General features: G+C 38.9%; 1 protein-coding gene across 1 annotated transcript in view; it reads left to right on the top strand.

Annotated features, from left to right (window-relative positions):
* FGD6 (FYVE, RhoGEF and PH domain containing 6) overlaps positions 1-17,209 on the top strand; it is a 71,506-nt gene that overhangs the window by 35,715 nt on the left and 18,582 nt on the right. Inside the window, exons 6-13 of the mRNA XM_082784886.1 lie at positions 2,689-2,840; positions 3,644-3,800; positions 4,997-5,084; positions 11,647-11,697; positions 14,752-14,810; positions 14,947-15,018; positions 15,519-15,587; positions 16,992-17,075. Of these exons, the coding sequence (XP_082641012.1) occupies positions 2,689-2,840; positions 3,644-3,800; positions 4,997-5,084; positions 11,647-11,697; positions 14,752-14,810; positions 14,947-15,018; positions 15,519-15,587; positions 16,992-17,075 (732 nt within the window). The remainder of the gene's footprint in view (positions 1-2,688; positions 2,841-3,643; positions 3,801-4,996; positions 5,085-11,646; positions 11,698-14,751; positions 14,811-14,946; positions 15,019-15,518; positions 15,588-16,991; positions 17,076-17,209) is intronic.

The following is a 17,209-nucleotide window of genomic DNA, read 5'->3' as shown; positions in this document are numbered from 1 at the left end:
GGAATTAGGTGCTGGTGTATTGAATTGGTATTACTCTAATTTCTAATTTCTAAATCACTGCCCTAATTGTGTATGTATACATACATATAAAAGTTCCTTGCCTGAGTAACTTCTGCTCTTTGGAGTAAAATTTCAGGTTTTACTTGTTAACACGCTTTACGTTTAGTGGTTCAAATAGACCCATTCTAAGTTCTAGTCCTTTTAGATAAGGAATTCCTTTCTCAGAAGGCCAGTACCTTCAAGTGTGAGTACTGTTACCTGTAACCTTGCTCCATTTGTTTGGCTTTCCTGCCCCCAGCCCTCAGGCAAGGGCCCTTTGGCTTCACCTCCTAGTTTTATCTCGAGATGAACTTGGCATGACAGTTACTTCACATGCATTGCCGGGTTATAAATAAAGCTTAATATGATTACGGTGACAAATACATTGCACTACCTAGTAGTTTTCACTGTAGTGAAGACTTGATAATTCCAAAAAAGAAAGGGGAAAAAAAAGTGCTGTAGTTTATCGCCTTTGTTGTTCAGCAGTCTGTTTTGTATCATTTGAAAGCTTCACATTATCTTTAGTCCCTCTGTTTCCTCTCTGCAGGGCTTCCTCCCTTTGCTCGGTTGTGGCAGGGGACGCAGGGGGCGATGAAATAAAGTTTGGGTTGGCTGCGTTTGTGACCACTCTTTCATGGCGTGATCCAAAGCCCAGTGAGGCTGATGGACTTTGGATCAAGCCAATAGAGAAACCAACCCCCCCCTGCATTTGGAAAACATCCTGCAGGCTCTTTGAATGCTATATCTAGAAGTTAAATAAATGCTCTTAACTACAAGTGACATTCCTGTCTTATCTCCTGGTCCTTAAACCTGACTCCCTGCTCTCCTTTTATTGTGTGGTCAGGGAAAAGCTGGGTTTGTTGATTACGTTACAGACAGCACTGCTTTTCTTTTCATTGTACAAGTAGCTTTATAACCCTTGGAGAAAATTCTTGTTTCATCCCATGGCAAAGCATATACTGTATATTGTGTGTGCATGGGACTGGGGGGGGTATTATCATAATATGATGATGCATTTTGCATGAAGCTCTTCAGAAAGCCTCATTTGAGCTTTTGCCATTGTAACGCCATGTATCATTTCAGTGTTAAGCAATGCCCTAGGGTCAGGAAAACCCATAAGATGCAGCTGGTAGTTAACCTATGTGTCACTAGTCTGCACAGAGGATGTAAAACAGAGCATTTCCATATGAATAACGCCATCTGTTTTTTAACTCCCTTGCATTTAGTTCTCAGCCTCCCCCCATCGCAGCCATCGCCCTGTATCTCCTTTCAGTTTCTTGTCATAACTCTGCCCCGGCGCAGCCTTTGCGACCCAGGGTCACAGAGCAAGAAGCTGTCTGCAGCTCACTGATGTAATGAGGAGAGGGCAGGAGAAAGTTGAGACTGGAGTCTGACAAACCCTAAATAGTGCCAGATGCTGGGCCGATGAGATAGCCAGCGAGACCTGTAGCAGAAGACTTGTGAGTGTGTGAGCTTAATTTTTTTTTTCCCCACTTTTAACCTGTGGGCCCTACAAACTCAAAGGCAGGTGTGCACTGCATGCATATTTAAGATGTCTCATCATCCCACATAGGAACATGCAGTTTGGTCACCTTTTTCAGGCCACCTACAGATTGTGCATTCATTATCAGGTTTCAGCAGACTGCAGACTAAAAAGAGCTGTTATATAGTGCCTGCTTTATGCCCAAATTCAAGGGAGAGATGACAATACAGGTAATTTGGATTTTATTTTTCTCAGTTTAGGTAGTGTTATGTACTTGATTATTTTTTCAAAGGAAATGATAAATTGCTAACCTTTTTGAAAATTTTGCGTGCATATGATCAGGGAAGATGCCTTGCCTAACACATACACAGGTTCTTTATGGGTGCAGTCCTGGCCATACTGATTTGTATGGGGCCAAGATTTTAATTCTAAATAGTTTAATGAGGACCAATTAGCCTGAGCCTTGTCCTACTGAGAGCTGCTTATAACATAAAAATGCCACAAGATCCTTCGGTGATAAGATCGGTTTTCCTCCTCCCTGTAAATGTTTCAAAGGTACCAGTGTTGTCTGGATGATCATTCACATTTGAAATCTCGTGTTTCCAATGTGTTGTTACAAAAGCTTTTTGTTAGATGCTCATTTTCCTGTAAGAGCTGCTACATACAGTAACTTTTTGTGATGCTACATTTTTTATCTAGGCATCATGTCTTCCTAGAAGGCATTTGTAAACCAGTGTGGTTTTAAAATACGATATTATGATTGCGTTAGCTGATATAACACTTCTGCTTTTTGAAACAAATCTTAGCAAGAAGATACTCAAGGCTACCAATACCTTTGCAGATATGAGGTTTTTCCCCCCCTATAGTTTCCTCACCTATAGGATCAGCGCATTTCTTAAGGGTGTGGTAGAAAAATAACGAATGACTTCCACAGCGTGCATATGGAGCAAGAGAGTAAAGCTCCAGCATCAAACCAAGGGGATTAAGGCTGTCCCGCAGGAGTAAGTTGAAGCTGCAGGGGAACATAACCCAGCTGCACCCTCCTCGCCTTCAGTAGGAGGGAGCAGGGCCTGGGATGTCTGCAGAGAACACGCTCTGGTCTGCGCTGCTGCTTTGAAGGCTGCTGGCTCATGGTGGGGGTTTCTGTCCTCTTTGTGCTCCGGCAGGATTTCCGGGACGCGGTGGCACATGCCTCCAGGCAGCTTGGGAAGCCAGTGATTGAGGACAGAATCCTGAATCAGATCCTGTACTACCTACCTCAGCTGTACGAGCTCAACCGGGACCTCCTGAGGGAGCTGGAGGAGCGACTGTCTCACTGGTGACTATCAGTGAAGGAACACCACTCCTTTGATGTCGTTAAAACTTATCTGTGGGGCTTGGGGGACTCCGCCTGACCGTGGTTTGACTCTTGTTTGTTTTTCATGGGCCTTGTTAAATGGCAGAGCTGACTTTGCATGCACGGGAGATAATTTTCTCTTTAGCTGTTTTATTTGGCATTTAGGTGCATCCAGAAGCTATGCCAGCACATGTTTTTAGCAACCACGCTTTTTTTTTTTTTTTTTTTTTTTTTTTTTTTTTTGTCTAAAACTTCAGTTTTAATTGAAAGCTCTTGTTCCTACGTGTGCACGGGCACGATAAATGGGCTGCCTTCATTAGAGGAACAGGAGGCTGTTCTGAGGATTGGTTTGCATTTTAAAGGTAGCTGAGATCTATTAACCAGCCACAACGCTGACTGACAGCCTCAGTCCCATTGAAGTCCATTCTCAATTACACTGGTGGGTGGGTCTCAATCAGCTAAAGAGAGCCTACAGACAAAGGCACTGAAATGGGTAAATGCCGTAATCCCATGCTTCCTATTAAGGGGTAAAGACCGCGTTTTGAAGTTTGGCGTTTGGCGATCCATTTCCTCAGAAGTCCAGCTCGTGTTAATGTGTTCAGATGGTTCAAGACCATTTTAAACAGACTGTGTGTCAAGTGATTGTAATCTAACCCTAAACTAGTGTGTGGAGGTGTGCTGGAAAGATTTTTCAGAGTAGCTAAAGAGCTGAATGCCCATCTGCTGGACTGTAAGCTTAGGATGTACACACTTGTGTGCTCTTATTGCTCTGTTCTTGTTTCTAGGCTTGAACATCAAAGAATCGCTGACATATTTGTAAAAAAGGGTCCGTACTTAAAGATGTACTCAACTTACATCAAAGAATTTGATAAAAATGTTGCACTGTTAGATGAACAGTGTAAGAAGAACACAGGTTTTGCTTCAGTAGTGAAAGACTTCGAGGTACTGTAAATTTTTTTTTTTTTTTTTAAGATATGTTCCTATTTTGTGACTTTCCATCAGTTGTAATTTTCCATAAAGCTTTAGACACCATCCTCTGTTTTCTCTGAGCCTTGGCTTGAGACAGGTTCAAAGTAGAAAGAAATTCAGATTTTGTAAAGTAACTAATGATGTTGGTTACCACTGTGAAGTACGATAAAGGACCTTGATTTTCAGAAAAATCAGCACTTGCTACAATTATATCAAAGGCATATTAACAAAATCACCAGCTGCTTTTTATGGTTTTGTCTTCTGATTATACTGTGCAGTGATTAACTGTCTTATTTTAAGCAGGGCAATCTCTTCACCACATTATAGGGCAGTAGCTTACTCACAGCAATCATATTTCATTTGGAAATACAGAAAAATGATTCTTCTGCTCTGCATATTTCTTGAAGCTTTTAAGTCCAGTCCATGCAACAATCAGATAAAATCTGATTCGTGTCATTAAAAGCATTGCCAGATTTTTACATAATTCCCTTAAGTCAGAGGGGAGGTGCAAGCTTCCTCAGAACATGATCCACACAACCTGTGAATTTATCTCCTATGAAGTGAGTTTCCCCTTGGGTAATCCCTACTCTGCTTACAAGTCCTTAAAAAGGCTACTTACAGTAGGCAAAGGAAGAGCTTTAGTTAGAGTCAGCAAGTACAGGAAGAAGATAAGAGGTCTTTTAAGGACTCAGTGTTTCTGATACGCATTATTTTGAATGCAAATTCAAGATAATTAAATTTTTTGAAGCATGGGTCTTTTAATTCTATGTTATCTTTAGAGGTTTGAATTAATTAAAACTTCTTGAGTGAACACTGCTCTATTCTCCGCTTATCTGTCTAATGGACATCAGCAGCAACTACAAATGAGCAAAAATGGTGTTACCCTTATTTCTGGGAAGATTCACCCTTCTTCCTCATAAGCAAAAGAACTTGTTTTGAATCCACCGAGAGTATGAATGCTTAGTGATGTCTTCTAACTCGTGATTAATTTTGCATGCATCTTCCACACAGGGAAATGCTTGTTGTTTGGTGCAGTGTAACACTATGGTAGTCACACCTTTAAGATAAAGCTTATCTGATGTTATCAGTAACTCTTTGTAGTGATGTTTTCTTTTACTGGAACCCTTGACTACCACAGATTTGTTGCTTATTTTGTGTATTTCTTTCAGATGAGCCCCCGCTGTGCTAGTCTGGCCCTCAAGCACTATCTGCTCAAGCCAGTTCAGAGGATTCCCCAGTACAGACTCCTTTTGACAGGTAAAGTCAAACACATTTATAAGCTTAAGCAGCCAGTATTTATGTGTCCCAGGAAACATGTTCTCAGGCAGTTTTATCCATCTGTAAAGCATGTTTTTCTGACTTCAGATATGTGACACTTTTTTTTTTTTTTTAATATGACATGAATTTAAAGGCTTTCTTTGTTAATATTGTTTGCAACAAGGTACGCAAGTGACATGCTAATATTCCCAACACTGGTGTGTGTTCTCTGATGGTACGTTTGGTGCTACTTGGAAAACATGAAATTGTTGGTGGTTTTTTGTTTGTTTCTGTAGTAATAGAGCCAGTAATTTCCTTAGAGGGTTGGTTGGAAAGCTTCTCTTTTTATTTATTTTTTTAAAGAAGGAAAAAATAGTATGGAAATATAGAGCTAGGAGAAGGAAGTGAAAGATACAACTACACAACTGTGAATTTCTCCTGAAAATACCTTCTCCATTTTTCCACCACTCAGGTGTTTTGTCTTTGAAAACCATTCTCTTGTAAAAGCAGAAAGTGTTGGTTTAGTATACCTTACGGGTAAGTGCTCAAGACTTGTTACAGAAACATTGTAGGCTGAAGAACTGGTTTGGGACTAGGAAATTTGGGCTGTCTCCATACCCTGCTTTGGCACTGACATGTTTGGGTGACCTTGAGCAAGTCATCTCCATAATGCAGTACTTTCTTTTCTGTAATAGTAAGGCAATGATACAGGCCTCCTTTGTGAAGTATTTTGAGATGTGTTTGTTATAAGAGGGGGATGGCTCCTGTAAGGATTTGGAAATACTTAAGGCATTGTTTTTGAAAGCCATTGCTTCTTGATGAGCTATTTAAAAATAGCCTCTGTTTATGTAGTAACTGCAAAATAAAATGCTCTGTGACCCTTTGTTTGGCTCTAGCAGCTTGTTGGCATTTCCCCAGCAAGTACTTAGACTAGTGATGTTGTGGGAGATACAGCCTGAAATGTTATACAGAAGTTACTAAGTTATTAGCCTGGACCGTCTTCTTTTTAATCATCTCATGAAAGACAGGTGGGGTGGAAAAAGGGTGAAGAGCTTTTACCAAACAGACTGTTTTGTAGGGGAAAATCTCAATGCCTTTTAATTGATAAAATAAAACCATGAAAAGGCAATTGGGGAGTTGCTTTATTTTCAAAGGATACTGACTCAGGGCATTGTGTAGGCTTGTTATATATTCCTAAATCAGTGCAGATGCTTTGGATAAGTTCAAAGGCTTTAAGTAAAAAGGCGGAACAACAGAGCAGGATGGAATAAATGCCTTTGTCAATATACAGAGCAAAGCAAGAGACGTCAGAGGTGAATGGTGCTGAAACAAAACTATGAAGTAGAAGGGGAATTCTTCATAACTAACTGTCACTGTGGCTGGAACCAACTGTTTTAGACCAGTGACAATACACCTAAAAATCTCATCCTGTGTTGACGGTGGTTGTGTGGAAGACCACTGTCCTGCAGCCCTGTTTGTGGAAGTCCGCAGTCCTGCAGCCCTGGCTGTGGCTGCACAGCTTTACATAAATCCGTAAATACAAGTGCTATTGACATGAGTTGGATTTCAATGCTGGCTGCTGATTTAGAAAAAATAAATTTGTCTTGTCCTGTGGGAGAAATAAGAGAGATCAGACTAAGAATTCAATTATACTGGGCCAGGGGGCTATTATTTTGGATCTGCTTCATTTTCACTCTGTTCAATCGATCATGCTATTTCACATTGTCTTTTGTATTTCTTGAGATTCTCACTCTCCTATATCTCAGTGGACAGCCTGTATACTTTGTTACCTTCAAGCAGCTCTGTGTAATATTGAGTAATCTCCATATAAACTTGTACTGCAAAGCCTTTGGAGGATATACAAATATTTGGATCTGTTGTTGGAGTGGGCGAGACAGCAAGTAGGCAAGCAAAACAAGAACGGGCAAGAGTTGCAGTTTTGCAGCAGCAGTCCCAGCCAAAGACAATGGGCGTCTGTGGGCAGTCGAGGAGGGGGCAGTGGGTAAGAGCAGAGGAGTGAAAATAATCCAGGAAATGAAGCTGCAAGGCCTGAGTCAGCAGGGATTTCTTCCTATTTAGATGCTCTGTGTCAGTGGGACAGCTTTGTACTAGTAACCTGCTGCTACACAGTCACATCACAAGATGGTTGCTGTGCTTTGAAGTGCAGTTGCTTTTATGCTAACAAAAGCAGGAGCAGGTGGACTTATAAATCAGGAAAGGAGAGGCACAGCTCAGCTGTATTTCCATTTAATTATCCAGCTTCTCCAATCCAGCAAGCAGACTTCCACTTTTCCACATACTAAGCCTGAGCTCTTCTACAGCAAATATTAGATGGGTTTTGGGGGAGGTTAATAGAGGCCTCTGGTTTTTAATAGAAAGAAATGAAGAAGTGATTCTCCCCTCCTGAAAATCACTGATTTGAGTTGCAGACTTGAGACTTGTACAATATGAGCAGTCTCTTCATTGTCATATGATAAGCCTCCTCTTTTTTGCAACATAAGATTTGCAGAGAGAGATAGGTCTTTTATTGTCCTCGGCTGAGGTCTAGTGAAGGGAAGCTGAGGGAGACTGAAAAATTAGCTTTTGAGCACACTGCTCTTTAGCTGCTCAGAAATATAATTGTTGGACTTGAGGCCAATTACATGTTGAGAGCAATTGCTTTGAGTTTAACTTAATTAATTCTGATGATTTGAGACAAGAAGTAGTTGCTGAGGCAGAAGAGAATTTTTGTCAAGACCAGAAGTGATAGCCACTGGCCCCCAGCAAGAAGGAAAAGAGACTGATGGGTCTCTGTCAGGAGGAAGTGTGGCATAAGAACATTTTGTCATAAATCAGTACTTGTGTGTTGAGTTTTGTTGTGTCTGGGGTATCTAGTGAAGTAATTAATTTTAAAGTCTGCCTTTCTGAATATTTAAGGTCTGCCTTGAAAAAAAAAGGGAGTAGTGGGTCAGACAAAAATTGGTCTGTTTTCTATTAAAAAGCCTTCCTTTGGTAATGTGGTTCTTCTGTTCCTCTTGAAGTGGTTTGTGTGAATTAGTCCTGGTACACAGCAGCGTGCTTGTTTACGTGGAGCCAGTCATTGTGTTGCATGAAAGGCATTATTTGGGTAACCAGCAGTTTTGGATGGGTTTTCTGTTATTGTGGAGATGAGTTGATAAGTTCTGTGTTTGGGGTTCTCTGGGATGGCCTATTTGTTGTGTTGTGATCAATGAGAAACTTCTTTGATTGTCCTGCAGCTGGGAGGTTGCTATCAGTTGCTAAACAGAGACTGTGCCTTGCTTAGGTGTTAGACCTTTGTCTCATTTACAGTGTTGTAACTCTCTTTCAGTGCTCTCTAAGTCTTAAAAAATATTTCCACTTATTCTCCTGCACAGTCTCAACTTCAATTTTAGCATTATAAGGGTTGTGCTGGTTTTTATTTATGGATCATCTCTTAGTTCTGTATTATACTAAAGCAGATCCATTCTTGGAGCCTGCTGTCAGACTTGTCCCCCAGGCATACCGTTTACCTCCTTTATGTTTAAACCAACAGAAGGAAAACTCAGTGCTAAGGGTATGACAGTATCCTTAGCTCTATTATTATTATTATTACAGTCCTTGCTTTATTCTGCAGTTGTGGAAAGCTGTTGGCAGCAGCTTTGTATTACATTTATGTTTTTTATTCCTTTTGCTAGACTCAAGTGAAATAGTAGGAAACAGGTGAAAAATAAAGGTTCTCTGTTATACATTTACGCTACTTAAGTGGAATTTCTTTTACTGGTCACTTTTTTATTTTTTATTTTGACCAGAGTCTCCTGTAGAATAACTTTATCTTTGAGTAAAAAGTCTGAACAACTAAAGTACATTTCAGAGGAGGAAAAAAATGGCGAAGACTGCAGATACCATTCCAGCTTAATATTTGACTTCTGTATTTATTTTATTAAGGAATATTTTTGCTAAAACTTTACTGTAATGCTATTCATGTCTGTGAAATCCTCTTGTCCATGTAGCTTAAGCCAGTACCTCCAGAAAGTTGTTGCAAACACAGAATTTCCAGTGTGTATGCACAGGGGAGACTAAAATAATATATTCTGTTGCTTCTCTGAAAATGAGTTTTCACTGTGAACTGAGGTCTACTTACCAGATAAATAAAGAAATCAAAATTATGTATTTATCACTTTCAGGATTTTACAGCTGCAAGATTGTTTTTTTCCCTTTTTTTTAGTCTTATGTACAAGAGCTGCCTTCCTTTCTGAATATAGGATTTTAAATGAATGCAGTTATGTTAAAATCTTCCTAATCTTCCCTCTATTACGCACTAATGATATGACATGAAGTGCTAGTATATACCCATCAAAAAAAAAAAAAAAGGACAGAAAAACTGAATGATGTCAAGCGTTGTTCTGTTGGAGAATGTCATAAGGCCTGAATATGCCAAGAAACAGTTAGTTCTCATGTTGGGTCTCTGATTTTAAGTTTCCAGTGCTGTTACTTTGGGTATTAAATTGGATGTCTCCATGTACTAGAGACAGTTTCTTGGGATACCAGAGGTACATTTGCAGATTAGTAAATTGTGCCTGCCTGACCTCCTGTTCCCACTTTGCAGAGAAGTGAGCTCATGGTTGTCAGCTTTAAGAAGCTGTTTGTGTACAAGCTGTAGGGACTCATCCCTCTATATAGTGAGGTGTCTGCTGGAGTCCTTTTCCTCTGGACGTGATGAAGATTGAGTTGCAATTGTAAAGCTTTAACTTGCCTGCTTTATGGAGGAGCCCTGAAGATGCCCTGCCCCGTAGTAACGCACAGCTCCTGCCTGAGGGCTCTATAGGCTGCCAGGGCAGGAGAGGGCAGCTGCTGTTGTGTGTGTGAGGTGGGTTCCTCCAAGTTAAGCCAAGTTAAAAACAAGGTGAACTCTTCTCAGTGCATTTTACAATACCTCCTGTTGATTCTTCTCTTACGCCACTTTGTTACAAACATAACCTAAAGTGATAAAAGGTGAATTCATTTTTAATGGAATATGTGTCCACCTAAATATTGCACAAAGGACTGGTAGCTCCCACAGCAAAATATTTGGAGGCATGTGACAGATGCAATACTTAGGGAGTGTAGAAAGGTTTTGTTGCCATGTCAGGCTTTTATGAAAGACCAGGCGTTGGCCAGTGTCAGATAATGATCAGCCAAGGCTCGAAGTGGAGCAGCAAGCTGTGGGTGTTCCCATGGCCCAGCCAGGCAGACCTCCCAGCACTCCCACCCCCTGCTTCCTTGCAGGAGACCCCAGCAAGGCCCTGTTCCTTCACCCCAACCTGTTCTTCGTGCTTCTCTTGGATCCTCCCTTAAGCCTTTGCCAAAAAATAAAACGTAAGAGCCAAATACTTTTCTTCCTGTAGTTCTGTTTTTCTCAAAGCTTTCATTAGCTGACAAGTTTTCTCGCTCTTCATAGTGTTTCTATGACAGAAACATATTTCATAATTCCCTTTTTTTGCATAAGGAAACCATTACAATACACTGAGCAGTCTCTGAGGGGCATGCATTAAGCAAGATGTCTTATGAAGGCAGGAACAATTGGCTCCCGATCCTTCATGAGTGAAAGGATGAATCTGGGTAGGGCAAGCAGATGGGAGTCGAATAATTTCCCTCTTACTTGAAACTTGGACAACTGCTAAGCTAGAATTGAACACTTCCTAGATCAAGTATGATCAGTTTTCTCTAGATCTGCCAGAATCTGAATACCTCATTTAAAAGTAAATCAGTATTTGTTGATATTATCAGCCTAGCATCTGAATTACTTTGAAAGTTTGGTTGTGTTTCTTTCCATTTTAAGTAGTTCAGAGCTGTGGATTGCAGTGTATAGATTGACTTTTTACTGCGGCCATGTAGTCGCCTTTGACAGGATATGGTACTTTCTGGTGAAGCGGACACTGGACCATGGAATGGAATCTCAAAGGGAATGTTTTCTCGTGCAGTCAGACATTTGGAGTTAATTTCAGATGAGTGAAGTAGATGAAAAACTACCACGAGTTGGGTGGGTCGAGGGTGCCATCTCGTGGTTGACTAACTAAATTTAGATTTAAAACCAAACAATTCCTATTTGAACATTTGAGGTGGGTTATAATACCTTTTTTATTGAGAAATGTTGATCATAATCAGATTTGCTGTATTGGGTTACTTTTTTTCTCAGCTCCTGTAGATGAGTTAAGGCTCAGGAAAATACCTGTAATCTTCAAACTTTCTTGTGTCAGCTTAAAGGTAAATGATTGCAAGTACGTACTTGTCTTTCACCTGGCTGTTTTGTTCTAGAACAATATGTGCAACATATGATTTGCCTTTGGAAGAAGCTCAGTGCTCCTGTAGGCTTCTCTTCCCTAAGCAAGACATCATTATATACTTTCAGTGTGGAAATGCTATTTTCCCTCATGCGATTACTCGGACAAATTAAAGTTAGGTATCATAAAACCAGAGAAGTAGAAGACCTGTGTGGCATAGGTGTGTCTGAAAAGCAGATTGCTAGGAAAATGGTGGTTTTTGACTGGTTTCTGGTGCGGTTTATTTCTTTAACAAAAATATCTGTTATTTTTTCTTTTTACAGATTATTTAAAGAATCTTTTAGAAGAGTCTGCAGACTATAGGGATACTCAAGGTAAATGTCTCTTTAGATTAAAGAAATAACAGGTCATGTAAATATCTTAAAGTTTCTAAGTTTTAAATGCATGCGAAATGCTAAACTGATAAGTAGATATGCATTCTGTTTAGTTCTAAGTGTCTTGGCAGAGATACTGAAAGATTTAAAACTTTTGTTTCAAAAATGTTTGGAGCTTACAGTGATAAGTGGTATCAGCTCAAAGAAAGAGATAAGAGTGAAGATCCCCAAGCAGCTTAAGCAGGTATTTTGGGCAGTGCTGGAGGAGACAGTCCTTGTATCCCTCGGCCTTTTATGACAGGCAGTCCAGTCCCCCAGCTGCTCTCCCCAGCCCTCTGAGCCTTTCTGTCCGCTCTGCTTTTGTGCCAGGACAAGTGCTTGGTGAGAAAGATCAAGGAGTTCCACTGGCTTATGTTTAACTTGAGGGCTTCTCCAATTTGACTTGTGACAAGTTGCACAAACACTTTTGCTTGCCGTATGCAGGGAAAGATGATAGAAGGAAATGAGAAGGAATAGTTGGAGACGGAGAAGAATAGGTCTACATGTTTCATGCTACTTTGGGGTTAAGCTGCTCTAATTTGATTGTATCAATACAGTACACATTCATACTGTTTTCTTTCTTCCTTGTGTGTTCCTTGACAGTACTAAAAATGCTCCCACTCGGTGTTTCCATTTCATTTATGTGAGCCCCTATCATTTATTTAGTTCTCTTTGGTGACATTTGTGCAAACCCTTTGTCTTCAGGAGGGTTACACAGATCTAGCTGGTTGGACAGCACTAAATGAGTGCCTTCGATGCACTGAGTCAGGTTTACTTTCTTACAGCTATGTCCTGACACAGTGCCATAAAACTAACGAATAATGATCCTTCTTATGACATTTAGACATATGTGTTTATTAGGTTGCAATGAAACTATAAGCTGAAAGTGTTTTAAGAGATGACTTTTTCACAGATGTAGAAGTTTGTTTTGCACATCATGGCTGTGAACAAGCTAATGCTTGCACTGCACGATAAACAACTAACCACTTGAAAAGTGAGCAACTTAAAAGAAATATGTTTACATCACATTTTCTTGTGAATTCTCCAGCTTTTGTTTTTTATAGTGGTACTTTCCATAGAGTTTTTCTCTCTCTGCATATATTGAAGGTAAAAGCAGAAACTTAGTTGTAACAATGACAAAGCTAATTTTATGCATTTGACATGTTTGGTAGTCAATCTTCGAAACCGAGTAAGAAAATCTAATCTTTACTCACCAAAATCTTTCTTGTGATAATTAAGTTCCTTCTGGCTTTTTTTTTTCTGGGAAAAAAAAAAAAAAAAAAAGACAAAGGTTTGGTTATGATTAGCATTCTTGGAAAAAACAACACAATTCTTCCTGATGACCTTCATTTTAATACATCGCTCCAGCTAAGTGATATAAAAAGTGGAATGTTCTTCCCTTCCAAAAAGCAGTTTTGTTTATGGACTTCTTGACCGTATAGATTATTTTGTTTTGTTGTTTAGATTTGTTTAGAATCTTGGCTCTATTAGTAGCCCTGAGATCTTGTAACTTTCCCTTGAGTAACCAGCAAATTTCCTGTAACATTCTTCAGTCTTTTTGAAGTCGATGAGTACAATTTTAGGTTTTAATAGATATAATAGCTGATAGATGAAGGAAAGTATAACAACAACAACAAAATCAGGTACTCATTCCTATCTTGTGAATTTAGTTAAATTTCCCTTAACTTTATTTTCTTTCAAGCTGATGGGAACTGGAGACTGTTTTGGCTGGAGCAGCTCCAGCATTTCCTAATAGGAGACCACCAGCTATTTTTCAGCAGACTCAGTTAACATCATGACATCTATATCTAAACTGAATTTTTGATCAAATGCTTGATAATGTGTTGTGGCTTTTTAACTATTTGACTCCTGTACTTGCATTGTCTTATTTCATAAAAATCTTGAACAAAATTAACTAGATTGACTTAGGAGGAGATTTTTATTCACACTTTGGTTTATTTTTTATATGGCTTCATGACCTGAACCCTTCAGTTCAGAAATCTGTATCTTTTAAACTACTTTCTTTCTGAATATGAACTCAACAGTAAGGGAAGTATGAATAGTCTAAAGTACTAATAGTGTAGAGATATTAAAAACAAAAAACACACAAGGCTTTGGTTTTAACTGGTTTGGTAGGCTTCTCTGAGTACTTTAAAGTAAATGTGCTTCCTTTATTTGGGGTTTTTGACTGCACTTGAATTACTCAGAAGGTGATAAATGCTGTAGAAATTATATTTTATCAGAGCAATTGTGCTTGCTTTCAATTAATTGAGTCTTTTTTTCCCCTACATAAACAAATTACAGGTTTTGGATAAGATCCTTAGATGGGTTTTATGCAATATACAGAGTTGCTGTTCAGTAGCTTACTCAATCCTTTTTTATAACCCCTTTTTGCAGTTGCACTTAAATATGTATTTCAGTTGAGTTGCTAGTTATTAAATATCAATACTTAATAAAAATCCCTCTTGTCTTTCATAACTCTTTTATTTCTCTTTTGCTTCTGGTATTAAAAGTTTGAAGTTTAGAAATTTGAACTTTATCCTGTTACCTTGAAGTGCAACAAAACTAAAGGCAGATGAAATAAATCACATTTTTTCTGGGTAGCTTCTTATGACTGGCACTGGAGGCAGCTGTGTAAAGCGGAAAAAGCTTAATTAACTTCTGTATAGTCTCAGTTAAAATGTTGTTTATGCTTCTGCTGTAAGCAGAGACACTGAAATTAAAATGATCCTTTGTGTGAGAAACTTAAAATTTGATTTTGCTTGTAGACTGTTTGGATGAGCTATAGGAAATGTTTGACACTGTGACTGTTAGCTGGAGAGGTAACTTGCTAGGGCACACCTGTTAAACCATGATTGAAAGCCTCTGGGATGTATGGGAAGTGTTCTTGAATTCAGTGACTGCTCAATCAGATCCTTGAATCTTCTCACAGTGTGGAAAGGGAATATTGTACCTTTCCATAATACCACTTCTAACTGATCTGTATAACAAAAACATTATTTCTTCATCCTTCAGATGCTCTAGCTGTTGTCATAGAAGTTGCAAACCATGCCAATGACATCATGAAGCAGGGAGTAAGTATTTTGACTTGGGAAGCTGTCTGATTAAAGCTTTTTCTATTATTTAAAAAGAGAGAGGGAGAGAGAGAAATAACACCACATGGATTCAAGGGCAATTTCTTATCTCTTTGCCTTCCTTTTCTCCCTGCAGGATAACTTTCAGAAACTCATGCAGATTCAGTACAGTTTAAATGGACACCATGAGATTGTACAGCCAGGAAGGGTAAGTCCTCCAGATGACATTAAAATGATTGTATAAAAGTGCAACGTGGATGATATGCAAACAAAGTACAGAAGTTGACACATATTGAGGAGAAAAATGGTCCATCACTTAATTATTTGGTGTTGACAGTGAAATGAATACTGCCTCCCCATATGTATAATTTTGTTTATTTTGGGGGGAAAAATTATCTGATGAAAACTTGTGATTTTTAGAATATGATTTTCTGCCAAATCTTGCAGGCATTTTTTTCCCTCAAGCTTAATGTTTTATTTGTTATGATTTCAAGCACAGTATGGAGAACAAATGCAGCTAATTGGTCTTTCTAGCTTTTAGAGAGAGGTAAAGATGAAGAGCCTTTTTCAGGAAGGGAACCAAAAGTCCTGCAGCAGTTCAGGTGTAAAAATTTAAAATAATAATAATAATAATAAAATGCATCAGCTGATTTGGACAGCTTGTGCCTTGAAAACATAGGTCTTGAATTGCTTGTTTTAATTTGCTAGGTATTTTTGAAAGAGGGAACGCTGATGAAGCTGTCTCGGAAGGTCATGCAGCCACGAATGTTTTTTCTGGTAAGAAGGTGTACATACTGCTCTGTGCCTAGTGACGGTGTAATTTTAAGTGGTTGAAAGGTAGTACCACAAATATAACTAACTAGTAACTTCAGATAGGGGAAAAAATGACCATTTGTTGCTGTTACACTTCGTCAGTCTAGTTTAGGGAGATTATCTGTTGCATATACAATAACGTTTTAATAGAAAACAAGTTTCTTAATAAAAAGCACTGTTTTGACCAATGCTTGTTTAAAATTTGAGCAGGTTGTGAGAAGGCGTTATCTGAGGTATTGGGAAAACTACAGCAACTACTCCATCCCAGTTAGTTACACCAGATTGTAAAACCTACGTTTCAGCTGCTCATACTGCACCCTTCCCTCCTTCCTCTTCTCCTTTGCTTGTATCCCAAGTGGAGCATAGCACTGAGCTGGAAATTAAGTGCTAGCTTCTTTTCCTGTTCCTGCTGCTGCTTTGTTTTGAAACCTTTTTGCCACTTCAACCTTTTGCTTCTTTCCTCTATTTAGACAGTAAAGCAACTGTTGCTGTATGTAACTTGTGGCATTATTGGCCCACGGTCTTGCCTGAAATCTGGCTTTTGGTTACTGTAGTACAAATATTTTCCTAGGCAGTCTCAAAGTATGTATTCTAAGCTTGGAAGTGTCTTTCTTATGCTCTGGAGATTACTTTGTAGCACACAGAGCACTGATATATTAAGTAGTGATTTTCGTAGATCATGTTATGAAGATGTAGTAAGGCTCATGAAACCGTTGATTATTTTGCAAAGAACCTCTTAGCAAAATCTCACGAGACAGTTCAGTCTTCAGGTCTGTGTTTATGTTCAATAAATGAAGTCTGGATCCACGCATTGAACAACACAGGAAATAAAACATCTTAATAGCTGTTCAGTAAGTGTATCAAATAAAGCCAAGTCTGGTAGAACAGCAAATAAACAGTAGATACAGATTTGAACTGGTTTCATTGATATGGATAAGTTTGTCCATATAATCATAATAAATTGCTAATTTTAATTCTGCCATCTCCTAGTTTCTGGAATGTTTTGCTTTGTTGGAAGGGTTAATTCTAATATACTTTTAAAGTAGTTTGTTATACAATATAGTTGTGTACACGAGAAACATTTCTGTCCTTTCTGAGAGGCTGTTCTTTGACATCCGTGCACTGTTTACTCATTGCCAAATGTATATTTACACAAGGAAGGATATAAATAGACACCTATTGTTATCTAAATTAATAACATGAAAATGTTTCTTGGGTTCTAAGTGGAATAATAGGATGTAGAAGATGTCCTTCTGGACAGTTGATCTTAGTGCCGTATGAATTTTATATTTTCTGTAAAATGCCATCTGAAATTATCAGTCTCTAAACAGTCTTTAGTCACTAAAAAGTATTGCTTCTGCATTACAGTTCAATGATGCCCTGTTGTATACTACTCCAGTTCAGTCAGGGATGTATAAACTCAACAACATGCTGTCACTGGCTGGAATGAAGGTAAGTCGCTTGCTAAAATAAGTATTTCTCTAAATGTATTTAAACTGAGGTCTTAAGTTTTCGAAAGGTAGCTGTGTTTATTGTTGGAAAGTGGTGCTAAAAATGCTTATGTTACAGAGCAGTCCTGCAGGCGT

This window comes from Aythya marila (genome assembly GCF_965140915.1).
Source record: "Aythya marila genome assembly, chromosome: 1".
Classification (NCBI taxonomy): domain Eukaryota; kingdom Metazoa; phylum Chordata; class Aves; order Anseriformes; family Anatidae; genus Aythya; species Aythya marila.
This window is presented reverse-complemented; position numbering and strand designations above follow the sequence as displayed.